This window comes from Dinoponera quadriceps, unplaced genomic scaffold, assembly GCF_001313825.1.
Source record: "Dinoponera quadriceps isolate SergipeBrazil2010 unplaced genomic scaffold, ASM131382v1 scaffold1565, whole genome shotgun sequence".
NCBI lineage: Eukaryota > Metazoa > Arthropoda > Insecta > Hymenoptera > Formicidae > Dinoponera > Dinoponera quadriceps.
Genome location: NW_014556124.1, coordinates 819528 through 843151, shown reverse-complemented (window position 1 = coordinate 843151; position 23624 = coordinate 819528). Strand labels below are relative to the sequence as shown.

General features: G+C 47.9%; 1 protein-coding gene across 2 annotated transcripts; it reads right to left on the bottom strand.

The window, feature by feature from the left end:
• Window positions 1–21: 21 nt before the first annotated feature.
• LOC106746791 (pancreatic triacylglycerol lipase-like) lies at window positions 22–22857 on the bottom strand. 2 transcript variants are annotated; one of them, XM_014623810.1, is made up of 10 exons: window positions 22529–22857; window positions 8272–8435; window positions 7904–8058; window positions 6919–7038; window positions 6432–6578; window positions 5970–6198; window positions 4677–5108; window positions 3762–3888; window positions 1795–2010; window positions 22–1406 (listed from the first exon to the last, which is right to left on the bottom strand). In XM_014623810.1, coding segments are annotated over exons 1-10 (1695 nt in total). In that variant the 5' UTR covers window positions 22531–22857; the 3' UTR covers window positions 22–1303. The 2 variants fall into 2 exon arrangements, with proteins under 2 accessions (XP_014479296.1, XP_014479297.1); XM_014623811.1 differs by having other exon boundaries at window positions 4677–5099.
• Window positions 22858–23624: the final 767 nt, after the last annotated feature.

The following is a 23624-nucleotide window of genomic DNA, read 5'->3' as shown; positions in this document are numbered from 1 at the left end:
TCGCACGAATCGGCATTATCGAGGTCCGTGGTACTTCTTATCACTAGCGAGAATTCACTTTCCACATTAGTCGTTTTGTACATTACATTTATGCAAGGACTATGAGCAAACAGCAGTACAATTCGTCGCCCTCGAGTTCGTCACCGCGTTTTGCGCATTTTGCAGGATCCTTAACGAGAGAATATCACAAGCTATCATCATATTCGCGTCGCAGATGAGGCGGCGCGATAATAAGAAAACCATCGTAGAAAAGGATATGTATGTATCGATGTATAATACATGCATTAATGGCTTATTAAGAACACTTTACAGAGTAGCAATCACGGCATATTAGCGATAATAATCACATCCGGAAGGAAGCCTTAACGTTAACGTTAACGACTAATGTTATATACAAGATGTACATGCAGCAGATCGATCGTGCGTAATACTGAAGAAGAAATCATTCGTCGAGAGTAGCGAAAAGTCGGACCGATTCTCCGAGTCGGTGGCGCGCTCCTTTAATTTCGAGTCTAAAGGAGGATGTACACTCGGCGAACGAACGAACGAACGAAGTAAACGTTCGATGTAAACGTGTGCGCGTCTAAACGCGCGCGAACTTCGATAAGCCGCCTTGCAAGGAAACCGGCCACCGTTCTGTTCATCCGTTTCACCCGTTCCATTGAATCTTCCAAATTGTATCAACGAAAGTCCGTATCCGCCATTCGTTCTTCGTTCGTTCGCTCGGTGTATACGCCCGGCTTAACGAGTCGGACTCGTCCGAAAGTTTCGTTTCCTCTTTCGCAATCGTCACGTCCGAGTGGCGTTACGCGCGTTCGGGATTTCATTTTCGCCGAACGCGCGGACGGATCTCTTTAGGAACTGGTGTAAGCGTCCGCGTGTAAAGCGGCGAATAGCATACCCAATCCGCCGTCGTCGTTCGTCCGCATGACACGCAACCGCCTCCGGTGGAGCCCTCAAGTTCGGCCTCGCGACGTGTAACGTTGCTAATTAGCGGAGCGCTCGCCGCGTCAGGCTGTGTTTGAAGAAAGCGACGCTCGGGTCGGCCCGGCCGCGATAAATAGGAAGAAAGTCAAACAGGCGTAAAACCCCCTCGCTTCCCACCGTATCATTAGCGAAAGGAATTACGACGACGAGATTATTACGACGAGGGTCCGCGATCCCGACTATTCCTCGGGCGAGCGCATACTTCGCTTAATCATCGTCCGACTTTCGAGAGCCGCCGGCTCTCCGATGGAAGCGGCAGCTGTTGGCTCGACGACGTTTCTGAGCGCGCTTCGTCCGCGCTCTCCCGAACGGACCGTCAGCAATTGTCGACGAACGAGGCGGTGGATCCACTTGCGATTTCCGCGTACTCCTGCCTGCCGGCCGAGCAGAGCTTACTGGAGAAATCCGCCTCCCGTTTTCTATGCGAACAGGAAAGATTACGGATGTTACAGTTGTCGATCACGATCGCCGGCCTCTTCTTCCGCGCGGGGTGTCGGAACAATGATGGATGGAATATTCGTGTTCGTATTCGCGTTTCGAGAACAAGATCAACTCGCGAGCGCGCGTTCGATTTTTTAAAGCTGCAGCCATCACCGATTCGGGCGAAAGAATAACCGAAAAAGTAACGAGGTAGGTGAACCACCACCGTCGGGTTTGTTTCTTTTTCATGCCACAACTTATGTAGGAGTAAGGTACATTCGGCCCGTACCGGAAGCTGACGAGATATCAATTCGGCACTGAAATATGGAATTCACCGAAGATACGATCAATGTTTTCTCGACCATTGTGGATACATTCGTTCCTCACCCTCTGCCCGGCAGATCCATGATGTCCACGGAGACGCTGTTGACGTAAAGGTGATCATTACACCAGAAGAAGCAGAGGGAACGAGGTTGCAACACGTCCATGTCGTACACCCAGGAAAGCTCAACTCGCCTGACTTTACCGATGTTGCCGATGGAACCGGTAGGATGGGCCACGACCATTCGTGCCGTTGAGCCGTGCTCCAGTTTCATGTAACCACTGAAAAGCGAGGGAGATTAGTCGCGTATATTCAACCTCTCGATCGAACGTGTTGACGGGATGAAGTTCGTCGCGTTATCTCCCGCAAACTTGGCGGGAAAGGTCTGTATCTTGCCGGCGAAGTTCTCAAGTACAACATCACTTTAGCCGCTCTCGGGCGCGGCAAACTCATCTGCGAGCGACTTGAACTCGGCAGACGTTGCTTGTGTAATCTAAAGGGAACGAAGTTGAACATTTCCAGGTGGGTTCCCACCGGAAATTCAACGGAACTCGTGTGAATTCATGACGGAATGTTAAAAATCCATGTAGGAATCCACACGGTGTGTGAAGATCCATATAGGAATCTATATGAATAAAGCCGCGTCGGTGCAGGTTGCACGTAAATGATCGATTTCACTTCCAAATCGGATAATAGTCGAGACGAAGGAAGAAACTCGAGTGACTCTGTCGCAAATGAGAAAGGCAGTGCGCAGCCTGAAATGTGCGGAGTCATCAAGTATATAAAAAACCGAAAAATCTGCAGGTGGGATCTAAACTAAAGGCGAAGTAACTCTCACGGAAACATCGTCGTAGCGTTACAGGTTGCCGAGACGTTGATCACGAAGGATCGTAACGGATCGATGCTGAAGCGACGGGTCACCAAATATGTGAGATCCCAATTTCTGTTATATTAAAAACAATCTTACGAACGATTTTGCCCTCAACGAACTCTATCGCGATTCTTCCCTCTCATCATACTTGTAACACAACGTGCGATTGCGTGCGACATATTGCGTGCTCTGGTGACGAGGAAATCAAGCGCGTGCACACTTGGTGGCATCGACGGAGCATTAGTCAACCATCGACCGGAGCTGAAGTTTCACGACGTAGACCGGGTATTTATAGTCGGATGTCATGTTTCGAACCGTCTTAAATTCATCTTCGGATGCGAATTTCTCCTAACGTCAATGGAGCGATCCGTAGAGTATCTGAAGATAAACTTAAAGACGATCTTAAGTACAATCTGACTATGAATACTACTCAACTCTAACTGCCGTCGGTCAGCACCATCACGCGATTCATATTTAAAGTACGTTTGAAATATAAATAGCCCAATGTGATTTTGGCCACGCTTTCGGCATTTCGATAAACCCAATCACTGCGATATGCATCTATAGTCAGTCATAAAATGAATCGGGACCACAGACATCTATATAAAATTAACATAATAGCTAGTTGGAATCACACGCTCGTGCTGACGCTAATGTTCGCTCGAAAACTGATATCGATGCTGCGGTTTTAAACGGCTGTAACTGGCTAATGAGCCGACACAGCGGTATGAAATAAAAAGCATTCAAACATGCCAAGCTATCCCGCATAGGCGTCTATGTTGCTCTTTTATTATCAATTTGTAAGACTCGAGTGTCGGGAACGATTAAGTTGTGAACGATTGTAACTTTCGTAATTGATATCTCGGCAACGCGTCATGCCACGTCGGTGCGGATTTCACGGAAATTAATTAATTCGCCTCTGGATTCGGTCCTTATCATAAATACATCGATTGCACGTACCAGTTGACGCTGCACTTTTCCATTCGATCTATTATCAATTTCGTAATTAATATCCCGGCAACGCGTAAAGCCACGTCGATGCTGATTTCATGAAAATTATACAGCACGTTGCGAGGCACGAGACTAGGTAGCCGTGGTTTCATCCGGCAGGCGCGGCGCGTATATGAATTATCGAGGTCAATAAACGAGGCTTGCACTTGCCTGGGTGTTAGATCCATGTTGCGTATCACGCCGTTGTCGGCGTGAAGAGTGACTTTCATGAAGCCCTGCACCCAGCTCTCCGCGGTCGACGGACGGGCGAGGTTGATGGTGATCCTGTAATGCCTTCCTGAAAGGTGTCACGATCGATATCAGGAGGATATCTCTTTCGAGGTTGTAGTGGAAGAGAACGACAAAGAGAGAAAGAGAGAGAGAGAGAGAGAAAGAGATGCGTCGCTTTATCACGCGAGCGGACGCGCGTTCATGTGGAGAAAGTTGCGTCTCGATAGAGAAAAGTTGCTCTCGCGCTCTCGTAGTGAAACACAGCGATTCGCTGGTGTAGTATTCGCGATACTTCTTTCTTTTCCCGCCGTCGCTATTAAACGATTAACTGGAATGCCACGGCGAATTGATTGAGTCAACATCGATTGGATCCCTACGTTAACGTAGAGTGCTCCCGTTCGCGGGGCGCTTTTACAATGTCGTAATGCCAGCGTAAAAGTACGAGACATTGTGATGGAAAGCTAATGGTCGGTCGCGTTTGCGCTCGCGTCCGAAGTGGCATTTATTATCGGGAAAGTCAGCATTTATATATACCGCTACACCTCAATTCCGAAACGTCGAGACGAAACTATCGCGTTAGCGTGACTTTACGTAGCGTATCGGCCGATTGCACAGTGGTAGCTGAAATTACCCACGCTAATGCGCGAGAAAGAACGCGGCTATTCGAGGCTGGATTCGTCTTCCTCAGCGTGGTCTCTCATCGTATTTAAACTCGTGAAATTCCTCAGCAGTTGATCTACCGATTAATCTCAACCGGTGTATTCTGTCGTTGACACTCCTAATTATGACGCGAGTCCGTTGCCGAACGACGTGTGCGGAGTTTAAGATTCGACGGGTTAAGAGGCCGAGACTCACTGCAGTATGGATCCTCCTTGCCGGTCACGAAGAAGAACTTCGAGCCCAGTAAGGACGAGACGTCCTGGCCCATCGCCTGGCGCTTGACCAACGCCGGGCTGGTGTCCGCGTGGTAACCCATCACGCCGCAGCTCAGGCTGTTGTTGCTCTTGCAGGAGAAGCATTCGCCCCGCAGGAAGCTGGCGTAGTTCGAGCACTCGTGCGCCACGTACTGACACTTGGAGTTGATGCTCTCGATGAAGAGCTTCAGCGCGCGCACGTGGTTGCACGCCACCAGGACGCGCGACGCCTCCTCGAGACCTTCGCGTATCAGGGTCAGCGGCAACGATGGCGTGGTCTCGCTCAGGTCGGTGCATCCAGGTTGTTCCTTGCCGTTGTTCGGATAGAAGTCCAAGTGGCCGCACGGCTGACTCATCCCGTATCCTGGAAGGCCTTGCCGTGTATTACGTTAGTCAGACAACGTGATTCATGTAAGAAGCTGCGCAGCTCCATCCTACTTAGCTTCGGGAGCTTGAGGAGCGCCGCACAATGGGGCGAATAATGTTAGTTTCGGGACGCTCGGCGAAAAAAACTGAAACTTCGAGTTTTAACGCGTCGTCGTGGAAAACGTTTAGTTAATACTTATAGATTTTTAATTATATCAGCTTTGTAATGTTATATGAAATTATTTTCCCGCACAGTTTTTTCTTTTTCTCGAAAATATTAATCTTTCACTTTAATATGTCATTTCTCTCCACTGGAAATTTCTATCATAAAAATGTAATATTTATGAAGGTTTTAAAGAAATATCTACAGTGGGCCGTCTGTATTCGAAGTTTTATAAAACTATCCATCTTAGACTACTATATGTATGTGAAGAGATCAGGTGTTCCTAAATGCGAAATATATCTTTTTGAAGATGTTTATTCATGTATCACGAGATAAAAAAGAGATTTCGCACGTTTAAACAAACACTGCATAATAACTGAAATCATACGAGAAACATTCTTATTCAAATAATACGTGTTTGCATTTGAGAAATAAATATTTTGATCGTGTTATTTGAATAAATGTCAACCTCTCTGAGCACTCCCTCTTCCTCTGCACGCCATTGTTCAGGGATTGCTACGCTTCGCCCTATTGTGCGGTGCCTTTTGAAATTTAAATCAATCCCCAGCTAATGGTTTAGCGATGTAATTTCCGCGGAAAAAAGAATGGAGCCCCGCTTCCCGTTGTCAAGCTTCATAGCCCCGAATGATGTGAATTTTTCGATGAGAAATCAGACGACGACGATTAATTGGTTACATCGCTCACCTAAAAAGAAGATGCTCTTGCCGTCGGTGTGTATCACATCGACCAGCCGGGCGTCCGTGTAGTCCAATCGAAGGTGGCTCGGCATTCCTTGGAAATACGGTTCCGCGGGATCCAAGCCGGTGATACGGCCGATATTGCCGGCCAATTTTTCGCCCGCGTAACCGGCCGTGTGAGCGCCGAGGCTGTGGCCAATCAGGTGCACGTCGTTCGGGTCCAAGCCGTAATTGGTCTATTTCATTAAGGTAACGAAATGAACGGGACATTTGAGGGAATATAAATAGCACTTCGATAAGAGGCAGTCGCGGTCGAGCGAGCGTAATCACGGTTAATGAAAAAAAAATGAACACGCACGGTCGGTTGCGGTCGGATGCGGTTGGTTCTTGCCAGGCCGTCACCGTGTGTTTCTACTCCTCAAAGAATACTTATAAGTTTGTCTTAGCTCGAGATAGATTTTTCTCTTACTTGCAAATGCTTGATGAGATGAGCTAACTCCAGCCCGACCAGTCTCGTGTTCGCCGTCGCTTGGGTGTACAAAGGTAAACTCCCACCTGCCCAGTCGACCACGATAACGTTGTAGTCGCCGTGTACCAACAGCTCGCTTCTCATCTCCTGCGGGCCATGAATATTACGAGGATATATATGGTGCGGGCACAATCGCTGTTTCGCTGTTTCGAGAGAGAAAGAGCGAGAGATATACGTAGCCCGTAGTCGAATGCAAATCGCGCATTCGCAATGCTGTTTGCATATCTCTTTACTCGCGAAACGGTGAACCGATAGAGAAAATGAAATTCGCCTTTCTCTCTCTCTCTCTCTCTCTCTCTTTCTCTCTATGCTGATTCATCATCCGGCCGAAGATCTGCTGGCCGTTTGCTCGCCGTTCGCTACGCGAAAGTATAATACAAATATATAGGTCGATCGAGTATTCAAATGAGGGAATAGTTAAACCTACCTTCACCCAGTTGCTCAGCGGCGTGTCAATGAAACCGTGGATAATAAATTTGGTTTTGCGCTTGGGATTGAAGTTCGAGTGCTCGATGGACTTGTCCTTGGACACTTTCAACACTTGACCCTGTAAGCGACGACGGACGTATATCATCGATTGCATCTTACACGTTGTACTAAGTGACGTGTCAATTGAATAAATGTTTCTTTTTCAAAGTAATGGTTATCTTGAACAAAGGATATTTTTTTTCTTAATAACAGTATTGAAATATACTTATAAAAAGTATCGGAAAAACATTAACGTTCGCTCGAAAGAAGATATCGCGCGTCAATGAATTTCATTGGCGCTTCCGTCGTGAAAAACTAAAAAATGCTGCGACGTTCGTTTCACGATCCAGCGGCTCCACGCGATGTTATGCGACGGAGACACATGGATTTCACCGCGAGTAACATCGCCGTATCCCGACACTCCTCTCCCCGGTTTCCTTCTGAGATATCCGTTAGATTGTAAATCAACGATCTTATCTTCGAACGCCACGAAATGCGCGCTGCATAAGCTCGCGCGCGCGCGCGCGCCTTCACCGGCCGCGGAACGCGCGGTTTTGTCTAATTAATCAGGTCAATTAAGATATTCCGTGGGCAATTAAATACCGGCTGTTAGAGTACCGGGAGCCGCGATCACGAGGAGCGATACGACGGTTTATCGTTCACTTTCGACTACGCCTCGTCTGTCTAATTACCCCTGTCGCGAGATAAAATCCCCCGCTCACGCCGTTAACGCACAATTTCTACAGATGTGCGCGGTTACGTACGCGGAAATATTTACGTCGTATCGGATATTAGCCGAGAAATCCCGCAGAGTCGTAGAGGAATTTCAGTCTGTTTCTTCAGAGGTTTCACTTTCGCGCGTCCACAGCAGCCTCCGATATATATGGCGTTTCGCGTGCCCGTACGAGGTATGTTTATCAACCGATCCTCGATGATTCACTCACTTCGATCGGGTTCTGATTCGTGTAGAGAATGAACCTGGTATTGATGACCTCTCGCGGTAACGGAAAAACGTTGAGCGGCCGATTAATGAGGTGGTACCAGTTCCTGGTGATGTTCAGGCAGCCCAGCTCGTCGTAGCAGCGCGTCTCGTTCTCGACTGAAAAATATCGTTGACTTATCATCGTCAGATACGATCTCAGGAGCGAATAAAAGGATGCGCGAAAACGGGACGAAAGATACGCGCAAGTTCGCAAGGAACTCGAGGAAACTTGCAACCGCGCATATTCATCGTCAGCCGCCGCGGCAGCGGGTAGCTATCGCGATGAAATTTTCCACGATGCGCGCGTCAGGCCAGCGTGACGATAATTACAGGGCAGCCAAGGTATGTTGACTTCGATCCGATCGCTACGCGCCCATTGCCAAGGGTCCAGGATTCCGGCGGAGCAGATAACAGGAGTCAATGCGATGAGGAGCAGGACCAGCGCTCCTTCGCTGCCGCCGACTCCTCGTCCGTTCATGCCGCTGCTCCTCGTCCTGCAAAAGAGAGAGAGAGAGAGAGAGGATGATCAGAGGGAGGCGATGAAAAGACGAACTGATCGAATTGTCGCATTTTTCGGCATTTCTTTACACGGTGATAATAACGATAAGCAAGACCGACATGTGTTAGCATTAAATGTGTGTCAAGATGCACGAAAAAGAAAGAAATTGATATCAATGTTTTTCTCTCATAAGAAATTCATATTCTCATATAAAAGTAAGAATAGATAAACTTGTATGAAGATAACGCCACCAAATGGAATGGCTTTTATGAATTAAGAGGAAAAAATCCTGGATAAGAAGAACGATATTTATCAAACTGATACAATCTGTAATTTGAAGATATCCTTCTTCCTATCCGATATATTTTTCCTCTCAATTCGTGAAAATTATCCTTGAATAACGATTCTTGAAGACTAACTTTCTCTCCGTGTACCTTCGTCGCATCCTTGAATCTGTTTTATCTACTCGTTGGAAATATTTATTCACTCCGTTTCGCCGTAAATGTTATATTACCTGCGAGAGAACTTTTACGATGACGAGTGAACTGCACGCTGCGATTAACGCCGACTATTGTAAAACTGAGATAATGCGAGGACGTTATGCATCGCAACCGTGACGAAACCGAGCGATAAATACTGACGGTTTCTTGTGCGTTTTAAGTAGGCGTCACTCGAAAATTCGAAGGATTACTAAATTGCCCGAAAGAGCAGTCCTCAAATTTAAAGAATCGCCCGGCGTGATATCGGAATGTGAAGGACGACGCGCCGCACCGTCCGGAGAATTATGATCAAGGTTTTAATCATCTCGTTCGTTAAGTGCTCGAGAAGGCATTTCGCGACGACGCGTCCGGTTAAGCTCGCCTTGGAAAGTCAATGTACGCGAGAAAGGAACGGACGTTTCTTTTAATTCGTCGGCAGGAATAACACGCAGCTTCCAAGGAACACCTTGTTCGATGGGTAAACGCTAGCGGATAAATTGCCTTTTAACGACGGAGCGATTTAACGAGCGCACTTGTCGCGATTACGTAATTTCTTTGTCGCCGATCCGCCGATGAAAAACAACAGAGCGGGCCGAGATCCATCTTCGCGGAAAATTCTGCTGCTATTCTCGTAATCGTGACGTGAAAAATAATTTTATCCGACATCCGGTCTTTCGTAACGATATTCCTATATGAAAATAACAACGCGCAACGCGAGATAAGCCGGGATTTATCGTTTGCGCACGTTCCCCTCGCGATCGATGAGCGTGCGAGAGTTTTTATCCGCTCGAATCGCACGTTGTCGTAATCGTGCGATGCGTGGACCTGCATTATTCGCGCCACGCGCGATTCGCGTCGTGTGTGGCTCGCAATGACGTGACGGCGATCGGTAGAATGAGGAACAGGAAGAAACTAGCCTGCGTAAACGCAGCTGGACATGTCGATGATATAATCGACGTTGTAATGTCTGTGAGCGCCCGTTAGTTCTTTTACGACAGCGAGGCATTCAAGTGATTAATCGATCTTGCCGCCGATTAAATCACGACCGTCGACTCGACAGGTTTCTGCAAAATTCGTCAAACGCTTTCATCCGCTTTTTCAAGTTTCGTCGTTAAACACGAGGCAGGGACTTTCCCGGCATCAGTCTTCGTTGACTTACGTAACGAGCCGCGATGAAGTTGTGTCACTCGCGCGAATACGCGAGAGCCTCCTTGATCCTAGACAGTGTCACGTGCTTTTACACGAAGGAGGCGGTTCGCGAGGCGAGGGGGCGTCGGAGCAGGTAGAAACGCCCTAGCGAGCTTTATCACGCCGCCAAGTGGTCATTCATCGACAGTCGTGCTTTCACCGGTCGCTAGGCCGCCACCGTGTGTTTCGCCTCGGCGGGAAACGCACCTCGAAAACCGTACGCGACACTTTGTATCAACCGGTCGGCCGTTTAAAGCGCGCTGCTCCGGCCGGTGAACAGGCGGCTCGCATTAAAATCCTGTCGCTTCGTTGGCGACGGTGGCGACGTACGAACGAGAAAGCGTGTTATTATTTACTCTGCGAGCCGGCAAAAAATCTCGTTGCCGAAATAAAACTGACAGCGCAGGAGGGATCAACATATTTTTCGACGGGTCGGCTCACACAAATTCTCATTCTGGGAATGTTTTCATTCACACAACGACGATCTCTCTGTAGCCTTGAAACCCTACGCTACGTCGTCGTAATCGTAAAAATCGACACGGCGTGTAATACGAGGAGTAAAAGCGCAGAAATTCAAGATTCCGATCCTTCTCTCTACAACGTTGCCGTAACACCCGCGAACGTGAGATCGGAGCGGGCTTCCGTAATCGTCGTGTGAATAAATGAATTTTTCAATTAATCCGTTTAATCGATGATACGCGTGATGAGAGGGCCGAGACGGAATGCGGCGGGAAGGGCGAGGATAATTCGAAACTTGTTACGGAATAAGCGAAAATACGGCCAGCACCGCGCGGAATGTCGCACGCTATTTTCTGCATTCCTCGCGGGCAGCTGCGACCGACGTTGCGGAGAGCGCGCACCTTCGCATATGCGACGAGTATCGGCGAGTATCGGCCTTTCCCATGATCATCGATAGGCCGCCCGGTCGCTCAATGAGTCATGCGTAAACGAACACACGCAAAGCGGCACGCATGAACGTCGGTATCATCCACTTTTGCCGCGATTGCCGCGATTCTGAAGAGGTACGTGCGTGTGTTACTTATTCGTCGTGCGTCATTTTCAAGTCGCTCGCCCGCGCCCGCTCGGACGACCAAGCCAGCTTTCGGCCTTCCCGTTTTTGCGTGCGACCACTTTCCCCTACTTCTGTAATGAGTATCCTAGAAGCAAACTCGGACAGCGGATTAGCCGCGTTTATCCGCCGAGTTCCGACATTGACACGATGATTTCGAGTATCACACGCAGAAAAAAAGATTCATACCAATTCAAGACTTATGTTTTCATTTATGAGCAGGCATTTTGTATAAAGATAAAGCTTATTGTTGCATGAAGGAATTTTCGATATAATTTCGTTAAAAATGTCATTCTACGCCCAATGTATTTTCCCCTCAATTGGTGAAAATTATTCTTGAATAATAAAGATATATTTTTAATAGAATTATGTACAATTTCATCGTGTAAGTATGTTTTATCTTTATGTTATGTATATTCTCGCGTATAATGAAAGAATATATGTCTTGAATTGGTATAAATTTTTTTCCGTATACTGTCAACCCTTTGTTACGTCCGATCCTCTCTCTCCCTCAGACGTTTACAAAATTATTTCTCGCGAACACTGACGGGGATCCAGACGATGATCATCCAGGTAGCGGTAAAACAGGCCCGAGGCGCGGTGTGGATACCTTCTCGTTCGACCTGCTGTTTTGGCTCGCTTGAGAATCGCGAGCCCGTATCGCCTCTTCGAGGCTGCTCGCGGCGCCCACCGAAGCGAGATGAACCGAAATGGAACCGGTCACTCTCTTTCTCCTCTCTTCCTACAGCCGCATTTCACCGGTGGCGTGCGCGCTTCGGGTATTAAATAATTATTATTTCGAAAGCGAGAGTATATGTGTAACCGCGGCGCGGCGCTAACGCCGCACGAGGAAAGGAGAGGAGGCGCTGCAACGGCCGGTATAATTGTGGCCCAGATTCGGCGTCCTTCCCTGCGGCAATGCTGTACCACTTCCTGTATGTCCCTCGCTCTCCCTCCCCCGTTCTTCTCTCTCTCTCTCTCTTTTTCATCCTCTACGCGTCTTTATCTATCCGTGAGGTGAAACGAGATCGGCGAAACGTGTGTTTTTTGCGTGCCTCTCTCTCTTTCTCTTTAAACGCCGCTTTGAGTAGACGCGCCTATTTCCCCTTTACTTTGATTGCAACATCCTCCCGGGATCTTTAGCGGATACTTTGAGGGAACGTATAAAATTGTGTATTCGCTATTTCGTTCGCTAAGTATCGGCCGCCTCCGCGTTTTCTCGCGGCCCGAGCCATCTTATTCAGCGATTCGCTGCGCTACGACCGTTAACTTTGTGTCGTAAACAACGGCCGCAGCAAAACGACACAGTTTCAAATCGGGTCGCTTCTTCGCGCCTCCGACCTCTCGGATCCTATCTTCTCGTTCTCGCGGCACCCTCCCCCCCGTTCCTCTCCTCGTCGTCGGCGTCGGAGCGAAGTGTCCCACCGGTTTTCCTCTCTCATGCGAACGGGTGTACGCGACGGGTGGTGTGTCGTTGCGCCGCTGCCGTGACTAATTGTACAGGAAGCGTGTTCCGCCGGTCCGCGGAAACGCCGCATTTTTCAGCACACACACACACACACACGCACACACACCTGTCCCCGCGCTCTCCCGAGCGCCGGCTGCATTTTCGCAACTAGTACCGCGCGCACAACGGATTTATCGATTTATCTGTCAAGATCACGAGAAAGCGTGGCGCGCAAACGGCGGCCGAGCGAGCTCTTGAACCTGAAAGATCGATCGCGCCGACATTCTACCGTTCTACCGCAGTTCCCGATGCGAATGTTTATACGAGCTCCGCGGTTGCTCAACGTCTCCACTCACCTTCGATTAATTTCTCGCGGTCCTCGAAACTTTTATCCTAGATGCCAATTCAAACAGCTCGGCGAAATGTCAACGCGACCCGAGAATGAAAGAGAGCGGACGGGACGTTCCTGTCTTTGAGAAAGAGCTGTATCCGCGACACGGAGAAAAGAAATTTCGCTGGAACGGCAAATGTTTGTCGGTGTAGTGACAGCGAAAAAAATTGGTTTGGACAGTAGAAAGATTTGTTGAGGGTATTAATTGTTCATATATAGGCAGCAAATAGCAATTAGTACTCTTCAACAAGTCCTTCCGCTGTCTAAACAAATTTCTTTTGCTGTCACTATATCGACAAACATTTGCCGTTCCTGCGAAATTTCTTCGTGCAACGTTAATAATTTGCACTCCGTTCGCTGATTTGCATATCGGCGAAGTATTACAGAGAGGGTATATCGGTGGAAGGACAATTATCATATTACGACATCTCGAAGTGTCATCGATATCTAAAAGTCGTCGATGAATATTTCGATCGGTTCCCAAATTTCGTAAAATGAGCCAACTCTGTGTTGTTTATGTTATGAGCAAACCCAAGTCAAACAAATGCGTATATCAAATCCAACGAAACCTGTGTTTCTCTGTGTAGTCAGATGCGGCTTGACTTTTTCATTTTTTTCGATGACCTTTCGCCATCGGAGAAACGGTCAATATGTGTTGAATAAAGTCACGACCAACCAAATGAAAGAATATCGGCCTTGAACTCTTTGCAAAAGTCCGCACGAATTTATCGCGACCAACTCAATATCAATGATTTATATCTCGACGAGACTTTTTTGCTCGCGCTTCGTAAAATTCGCATTACGAAGGACGTTACGGGAAAAGCTTGAAGGTCTTTTCGGCCGGTGCGTGTGAAGAGAGCTCAGCACAACAAAGTGTCGGCGTCATCATCAGTGACCTAATCCAATCTCTCAGTCGCGAGAGAGAAATTCCATCCGATCTTTTGCTTACCGTGTGCGCGCGCGACGTAATCAAGCCTTTCTCTCTCTCTCTTTCTCTTTCTCCTGCCTTTCTCCTCTCTTTCTTACCGGTCGTGTTTTCATACGCTACGTGTTGTGCAACACGCGCGCGGCCACAAATTCGCCCTGGCATAAATTTCACCGTCTCCACTCGGTTTAACTCGACTCAAACGCCACGTTCCCTCTCGTTCCGTATCGTCTCGTCACTTCTCTCGCCACGATAATTAAAAAAATTATTTTCTATACTCGCAATTAATGATTTTCTATGTACGCAATTCGACGTACGCAAATATTCGCGGCGGTTGACGCGCGAGAATCTCCTCGTCTCTTATTTCCGCGCAAGTCGGTGCGTCGATGGTGATCCGTAAGTGCCGCTTAATTGCATCCACGTCGATATACGCCGGAAACTGCGGCGTCTACACGTGCGGCGGAATTTGAGTTTTACGCGCGCGTAAATTTCTCTCGGCGCGCGTATATTTCTCCCTCTCTCTTTCTCTCCTCGGTCTCCCCGATGACATCGCCATCGCGCCATCCGACGTTATTTATCGGCATGCGATGGGTGTTACATCCGAGCGATGTTCCTCGCGTACAATCTCACCTGATGAACCGGTACTGACGGCGGCGACGTCGCGTAGATTCGACGGGACATCCTGCTACTCGAAAAAGCTCTCGCACTCGGAAACGCGCTCGCCTTGCCGTCACTCTTTGCCCACTAATCAAATCGTGCCGCTTCCTCGCGGCAATTTGCGCTTAATTGTCGTAGCAATTAGATGGGTCTTCCGTTTCCCCCTTCAGGGTGGTGCACGCGCTGTGAAACTGCTTATCTCGCAACACTTCAGCGAATCGAGACGGCACGCGTTCGTCCACGTGCTCAGCGAGGAAGTCGAGCGTATTTTTTATTCTTGATTTCGAGTCGGCAGCCGATATCAATTGTCGGGCGTCGTTGTTCGCGCCCGAGGTGATATCAATGCGAGATTAGAACGCGCGCATTTTCGCTCCGCGAGCCGTTCAACTCGAAATAACAGATCTTTTCCTCGCCGATCGTTCTCTCTCGCACCACCGACGACACAATTGTATATCGCAACGGTGGCAAAAGTGTCTTGTTCAGATATGGAGGCTGGCTTGCTCGAAATAGCCCGTACACATGTCCGAGATAATTCCGACTTACGCAACGTGGTGCTTCGTGTTGATATTTCTATGGTATACTCGGGGGGTAATTATTTGGTGCGCTTCCTTTTCTCGGAGATCAGAAGCCCAGGGTTAGAATTAAAGTGTTACCACGCTATTTACGTTTAATAAAATACCACGTTAATTAAGTGACAAATTAAAAAAGTAATGAATCGCCGCTCCTGTTTGCAAAAGAAATATATAAGTGCACGGAATAATTATTTCTGAAGTGTGCCATGGCGACTGAATATCAACGTAAGTAAATATTATAGTATTATAGTATATAGTAGTAATATTACAGTATGCTTGTAATTATTTGATATCGAGACATTAATTATCCTCGTACATCCGGAGACACTTAAAGAACGATGAGGATGATGCCGAAACATTTATATATTATTACCGGAGGAAACCTCTCTTCTCTCCCTCTTCATTTCCTCTCCCGTCTTCTTTCACGCGTACGTATGCGCGCGTGAGTGTGAGTGACACCTCGCTCGTCGTACGCTCACCACCACAATTGATAGCTTTCCAACGATCGGCCTTTACACTGACCTACATACTCGGCATAACAGTACTCGAGTCGGGTGTACCTGCGGAGCCAAACGACGGTGTGCACACGTACTCTCGTCGAAACCGTCGCAATCGCGCGCACTCGCGCGTGTGAGCGGCAGTGTTTACGTGACGTCGTGGCGTCACTTCACGACAGACGCAACGAATGCACTTGCACGGTGAAGTTCGAGCTTCGTGCGTACAGCATTTGCACAAGCGAGGGGGCGGTGGAGGGGAATGCATTATCGAGACGCCGGCACACGACAGCGTGCGGCCGCGCGAGCGTTGCGAGAGCGATGAAAACACCTCGGGAGAAATTCTGCCCGACGGTGCGACGCGACACGTTTGTAAAGAAAACGGTTGCAGGAGCCGCGCTATCATGCCCGTCGCGCGCCGTGTCGTGCGATTTAATTGGGTATCGTTAATTGAGCAAATTGTTGATCGAATGAAAATTTCGAGTGAGACATCAAAGCCGGCTCGCGAGTGTCGCTCCGGCCGGAGACACCAACAATGTAGACTCGAGCCTTCCAGTTTCACGCTTAGAAATTCGCCCTCATTATACCCGCTCTAATTAGATAATCGTCGCGTTTCCTTGTTACGGGTACGAAAGAAGCGGACACCTCGCCGCTCGTGCTGCTGTTCACCCGGCGCGTCTCGCAGTAAAGGCTGCCGCTTTTTGCGTCTTCTTCTGGCAGGCGTGTTTTTCGTCGTTCGAACGTAATTGGACAATTCCCGAAGCGGTTCCAGGCTTTCTCGTCGTGACGCTCGCGCCAGCGCGAATTCCTCCGGCATCCGAGGAATTTCGCGAAAGGTAGCCAGCACGCAGCGGATTCGAGCCAGGGGGCTTCTCGAAGTCCGCGAATCACGCGGGAGCCCGAACTTCTCGACGAGTCTCCGGCGATCTCTATACGGAAAGGAATTCGTTTCTATTGACTTTAAATTCTCATTTCATTCATTTGATACTTTTTCTTTCCACGTATCCAGCCGAACTCGATCTTCTTGCTTTCCAGGAAATTACGTTAAGTTGCTAAACGGAAATGAAATGCGAATTTTGTTAGCCGGCGATGAAAACCGACGAGCGCGAGCCGAGACACGCGAATAAATCTCCCGTGCGAGCGTCTCGACGATCGTCGCGAGCGAGCTCTCGTCTGGCTAATTACTTTCTAGTTCGTGGGGCCATCGAGAGGTGCATCTGCCATTTCCTCCCGACGTCTATCAATTACGTCGATTAATCGGCGTGCCCCGATCGTTCAATTGTCAGTTTCACTCGTGACCGTGATATTCGGAGGAATTTCAATGCCGAGACTTGCCTGCACTTTGATCGAGGAAGCACCGTCAAGTTTTCTCCCGAGATTTCGCCCACGGAGAAGAAAGATCGGCCGAGTTAACAATGATAATGCACGAACGAGACGCGTTTTCGTCGAAGGAAACAGAATTTCCTCGGTTGTAACAATCAGAAATCCTGTTTCCTTCGGCGAAAACGCACTCGTTCATCGTCGCATGAATTCAACCGAATTTTTTTTCCCCACGCAGAACTCTCGAACGGGACAACTCGTCTCATAAGTCCGGATAAAGGCGGATTTAACGAGGAAATTTAGACGGGACTTCTTTCTTATCCACTCACATGCCGAAGAGAGTCCAAGACTTCTCCGACAAGATTAATTCGTCGAAATCCTGTCACCTGCCGCTTTACGTAATCTCAATATCGAAGCGCGTCCACTTCATCTCTCTAATTTGTCAGCTAATGCTCAATGCTCATGACATGACGGAAGCGTAAGACTTCTGCAACACCCCGTACAATAGCTAATCCCTCGAACGATTAAGGTAATTTCGCCGGCAATTAGCGAGATGAGGCGCGACAGAGCCGCCTCTTTATTAACGCACGTAACGTCCCGGCGTGCGATGGCGCGTTTATTATTAAAGATACCAGGAAGAACTGCGCGGATCGTCCAATTGCTCAATTAGCCCGTAATTAGCATATCGAGATCGTTTCGCATTAGCGATTCGACAACGATCCGTCCGCCGTCGATAGAATAATCGCGGATTCCGCGAGGCGCTCGCGCGGCTATCGACGAACGATGAACGATATCGGGCAGCGGCTTGACAGACGATGCGCCTCTAATTGCAAAAGCTGGCGGCAATTCCGCTCTAACGAGACGACGCGGTCGGACGCGGAAGCGGCTCTCGCGAGAGATGCGTCTAGCCGGGAATGCAGATGCGCCGGTCGATGCGGCGGCGATCGCGAAAGTTGCAGCGCCGGCCGTCGAGTTTCTACGTAATGACTCGCGCGAGCCCGTGATTTTTTTCGCTCAATATTTCTCTCTCTCTCTCTCTCTCTTTCTTTCTCTCTCGCGACCGACGTTGTCTCGATCGGGCGATCACGATTTTGCGGCTCGTCGGACGCGCGTGCGACGCGCGCGTACGTACCGTTCATCTCTCCTCTCTTCTCATTGATCGGCGAGATCGGCGCGTCGAGAGCGGACGTGAGGAAGAAACGGCGAAATAACACGGGAAGGCGCATCGTGGTCGGTCGTGAGAAGCGGATAACCGGTCGTTAAGGTGTCACGATTAGGCAAGGGACCGATGTTGACGAGGGAACACGGAAGAAGGCGTGCTGGCGCGCGCGGAAAAGATCGTCGTAATGTCAAAGGAGACAGCGCGCATCTGGAAGGCGTTTTAGCCGCGAGCGTCGTCTGTCACGCACACTTTGTCTATCGCTCGTTTCGTCTCAATCGAAAGTCCTACGGTCTCTCTACATCTTTTTGTTTCGAGGTGAATCGTTGACACTGCTCTCCGCAGTCTCGCTTATGTTTATAGAACCTCTAGATATCTATATATTTAAAAAACTTGAAAACATTTACATTTAGAACACTATACGTCACTCTTGTTCGGTTTTAGATTATAATTTCGTAACTTGATCTCCGCGTCGGAATAATTGCATCTTAATTAAAAGGATTCGGCATCGGGTTTCTCGCCTTTCCAGACACTACTTGAAATCTAATCTTGAAATCTTGGTTAATATTTTTATACATTGTTCTTCCGTTCTGTTTTATTTTTTCGTAAATCAACGTGCGTTTCCCGTTTAAAATAAATAAATAAATAAAACCCGTTTTGCGACGTTCTTTCGAGATTTTTGCGTGGTTGATCTTTTGTTTTCTCGAGAAATATCGTCGTGCCGAAGACGTAAAGGAACGTGTCCCAATCCGAGCCGATGTTTCCCCGGCTGCATTTTCCTACTATATGCCGGTGCACGCGTGAAGCGTAATTTATACACGACACTTCGTAACGCGCGCGTTTTCCGAGTGCTGCGTGTGTCGTTAATATGCCATCGGCGTGCCGTTTTCACGGTTTTCGAGCAACCGTTTACGCCGCAGGCACGCAGACCGTGCTTCTGCACGATTAACGGGGAAACCGCGTTTTCTTGGCGGAAACGCTGCCACGAGAAGGCTAATCACTCCGCGTACGGTTCCATATCTCGGATTCTCGGTAAGTGCGTTGCGTAAGTGCGCGCCTCGCGAGTGCCCTTTCACGAGTTGAACTCGACGATAGTTGCGGATTAATTGAGAAGCGGAGTGCGGAAGGAAAAGACGGAGAGATTGACGCAAAGTGTTGTTGCGTCGTATTATTCAATCGAGTGATGTTTTCTTACGTCGCGTTTTATATTTTTCTTCCGCGCTCCCCTCCACTTACTGCCACCCCCACGTTCACGTGCGAAAGAGATAATCGATTTTTAAGTCTCATCTCGCGTCTACGAAGAATAAAGTTTATAAAACGAAATATGTTTATGAAAGTTTGCGTAACGGAGCATCAAGGGGCTTCCCAGCTTATAGTGTAACAGCGGCATTCAACGTTTAAGCATGACACGGTGGGGTTGCGTGCTTAAAGTAGTTAGTCCGTCAAACTATTTTCTTAGGAATCCTTTTAAATTTCAGCTGCACATTGATGGAAATACCAATATTACCTTAACTGAAATCTAAATAAAGTATTAAGAAAAATAAAAAGTAAATAATATCCCCGTGTTTGTTCAATATACATTTCTCTTAATTTCTCTCAAAATTAAGTTTTATTACTTAGACAGCTAAAGAAAGTTATGGGAAAGTGTGTTTCTTCAGTAAATAATTAAATAACTTATTACAATGACCCCTTAAGTTAAATACTATTAACAAGGACCCCTTAACATCGTCACTGAAAACTCGGCACTCTAACGGACCAATTACCATAAGTTTCGCGGTCGCTACGTTTAATAGTAAAATGAATCGAAATGACACGAGAAATTGCGGTTCCCCCGCGATGAAATGGCAAGGTCGTGGAATGTGTAGGCTTGACAAAACGCTCGCTTCCACCAGACATACCGACGGAGAAAAAGCCTCGATCATTTCGCCAGATAACGAGATGATAATCTCGTCTGAATGATCGGTGTCTCGCATAACACACGCTCATCAGTGGCACCGAAGCGTGTATCTCGCGGTTGCATTTTGCATGGACGAGAACTTCCTTCTTCATGCCGCTGCATCCTCGGAATTTCAAGAGATTTCGACTTTTCCGTTCACCGCCCTTTCGAGAAATCTCTCTTGATTTCTTTTTTATTTTTTAAACTCCGCGATGCGAGACGCATCACGAGCGTGTACGACATAACGCGGGAAAATTTTTAGAAAATCAAGAAGTTAGATAACCATCGAAGACATTCTCCTTTCTTCCGTATTCTTTATCGTCAAAGTCTCGGGTTCTCATCCGGCGAATGTCAAAGTAGCAAACGTCGCGTCTGTTTCACTTCGACTGATTACGGAATGACGAATCAAATATTGCCAAATTCAATGCTAAAATCATTTCGGTTATACCGCGTCAAATACGAAAATTCGGTAGTCAGTCTTTGTCACTGAAGAGGGTAGAAACTTTCGACTGAAGCGTTTAGGATCATCGACTTTTTAAGTCTAATAATTTTTAATCATGCCACTATACTTACTAACGCCGGGTATCGGCCTGTTTCAATTAATAAGGATCGCACATCCCGAGAGCTTGATTCATATATTCTTTATTATACGTTATTCGAACATTTCTCTCGAATTTATCCCGAGCAAATGGCGCTTTATTTTCCCTGAATAATTATCGAAGTCGGCGAGAAAAGCAAATTGGCGCGGGATTGGCGTTTATCTCAGCGAAACTCGGAAATACATTAAACGCTTGATACAGCGCGAATAGTTAAATCCGTACTTCGTGCAATTATTATCATAATTGTCGTATCGCTTAACGAGCGCGTACGCTTGGAATGTAAAAAAATGGCGGAAGCGATAAACGCGCGGCGCACTCTCACGGACGCGCGTTTAAAAAAAAAGGAAGAGCCTAAGCTAATCGACAGTGCGCGCAGGTCCGGCGATCGGGATTTCCGCGTGACCTCGAACTTCCTTGTACGAAACGTGGAATCGATCAGCGTCCAATTTGCACGGACGACGTGTAGTCTCTCTTCGCTCGCGGGGACTGCTGTTAGATCGGTTCGGTAAACGGTGGAAGGCCCGCATGCACGCCTACGTAGATGTGGGCTTGTCTCCGGAGAAAGTCCGCTCGCCTATAATACGCTATCTATAGAGCCACCGTTCTTTCTTTCCTCGCGTCGACCGCGAGAGTCTTTCCGAAATCCACGAAGCTCCCGGGAACGCGCGATTGCGCCCCCGTAATCGCAACTTGCGCGCGAAATTGAGCGTTCAAACTCGTTCGAAGCGAAGTTCGAGATTCAATCGAATTTTATTATTATTATTACGTATGAACGGAAAAGTAAATATGTTTTCTCCGATAATAATATAGATCATTTATCACTTCCTTGAACTGTATATAATAGAGAGAAAAAGATTGATAGAAAGTACAATTGATAAAAAGAAATATAGAAAAGAGAGGAAAACTGAAGACAGAACTAAATGATAACTTTCTTTTCGCAGCCAGAGTCTAAGCAAAAGATCATGCGAACAAACGAAGTCAGCGATTTTCCTTCTATTAGCTAAGGATGGGATATCCCGAGATCACATTAGATCTGCTGGTATTTATGACAAAATAGAGACATTGGCAGTCTTCGTTTGTTAATGGCGCAATGATCGAAGTTAGTGGAACTTTCTCGGGAAGGGATTCGAAAAGTGATCGCTTTTGAATATCGACGGCACGTAATAGACGACGGCGGCGACGACGATTGCAGCGTTGCTTAAGCAGCGGCTCGACCCGCGGACGTGCCGCGACTTCGAACACGTGGTTCGAATCGGAATCGACATGCGGCCGACGCGCTCGTGTTTTCCAACGCGCGTGTCGCGAACGAACGTTCCAGTTCTAACTAGAACTAGCGGGAAACAACAAACAATCGGGGAAGGGAAACGTTGGCAAATCGGTGGGTATTATTTTCAAAATTGCGACGCGACGCCCGATCGGAATGCATCGGTTTTCAAGCCGCTACGTTGAGTCACTCCCGCGATCTCGCGGCACGATTTTATCAAGGCCGCGAGAGCAGTGACACAGTTGCCCAGTTGGGAACGAGTAACTAACGGAAATGATAAAGTACGTTTACCGAGATTTCGCGGACACAACAGCGACCAGCGAAACGTGCGATTGCCACATCTGAGGTATGATTAATTCGCCGAATGAAATTGTCGATTTTTCGACTTTCGACTAGCTTACGTCAATCGATGCGCTTACGTCGCGTGGTGAAAAAGAGCCTATTATCCGCTTAACTACTTGTCGCAGGAGCGAGATTCGTCGCTTGCCGATCGTGAACAATATTCCGATCCGGCGCCCTTCTCGGTGAGCATTACGTTACGTCCGTTCTTATGCGGCGTTTTCGCACGCGATCCGTTACAACACTCACATTTTCAAAGTCGTCCTTTCATGTCACGAGGTCATCCTCCCGTCTATCGATCCATCGTGGACGGGGTCCCCGATTGATCGACACGTGTGTCTCCACGTGGTCCTCGCGAGCCGCGCGCTCGGGTTCTCACATCACCCTGCGGCGAACGCCGGGGACATGTGGTTCAAGCGACGATTTCGGCGGGAGTTGGTTTTTTCGCGATGGTAGCAATTCGACCAGGTAGCGTTTTCGAGCGAGCGCGCCAGGCGAAGCGAGACGAGGGAAAACGCGCGCGAGAGCTGATCGGCGCTCACTCGAGAGAGCCGGACGACCGAAAGAGGGACGAAACGCTTCGCGGTGAGAGGCTGGTGCTCGACTGCTCGAATGCACACGGCGGATTCCACTTGCTCCGGAATACCTGCCCACCACCAGTCGACGGACTGGTCTACCTGGTGTCGGTTGTGGGTTCATCCGGGGGCACGTAGCAATTCGACTTCAAGCCGAAGCTCGGCCGGTGGCACTGCTGGTGGAAGTATCGAATGACTAGCCCCTACATTCAAGGAAAGAGTTAGCCGTGTGAGATAGAATCTAGCTGTCGCCGCTAATGTAGTTGCTACCACAGTTATTCGAGTAGAAGTGTATCTAGTCGGGCTGAGTCAAGAGCTAGTACAGACCAGGTTAAATTTTCCAGCTCGTTACTGGCTGATTAATCACTAAAATGTAGAATCGCTTTTGCGATCTAACCGTTGTCCATCAAGTATGATAGAGTGGACGACGCTGTTTATTTTAAAGTATATAATCTGGCTATATATACTTGCTACTGACATTTAAAAATGAGGTATTAAATCAAAATTATGTTATTTTATATGTTATTCTATAAAAATCTTATAAAAGTAGAAAAGAGCGTTACATTAGTTGCCTGGCAACTAGTTATGATTTTTTATCTCGGAACTGTAATTTTTTTCTGTTTAACCATTAACTAATTTAAATATATAATCACTAGGATATGAGTGTTACGTTATTGGCGACGTTAAGCACACGTTCGTTACAATCGGGTCTCCGTAATTGTTATTTTTGTCTCCAGCCTTACGGGAATACACTCAGAGAAAGAATTAGC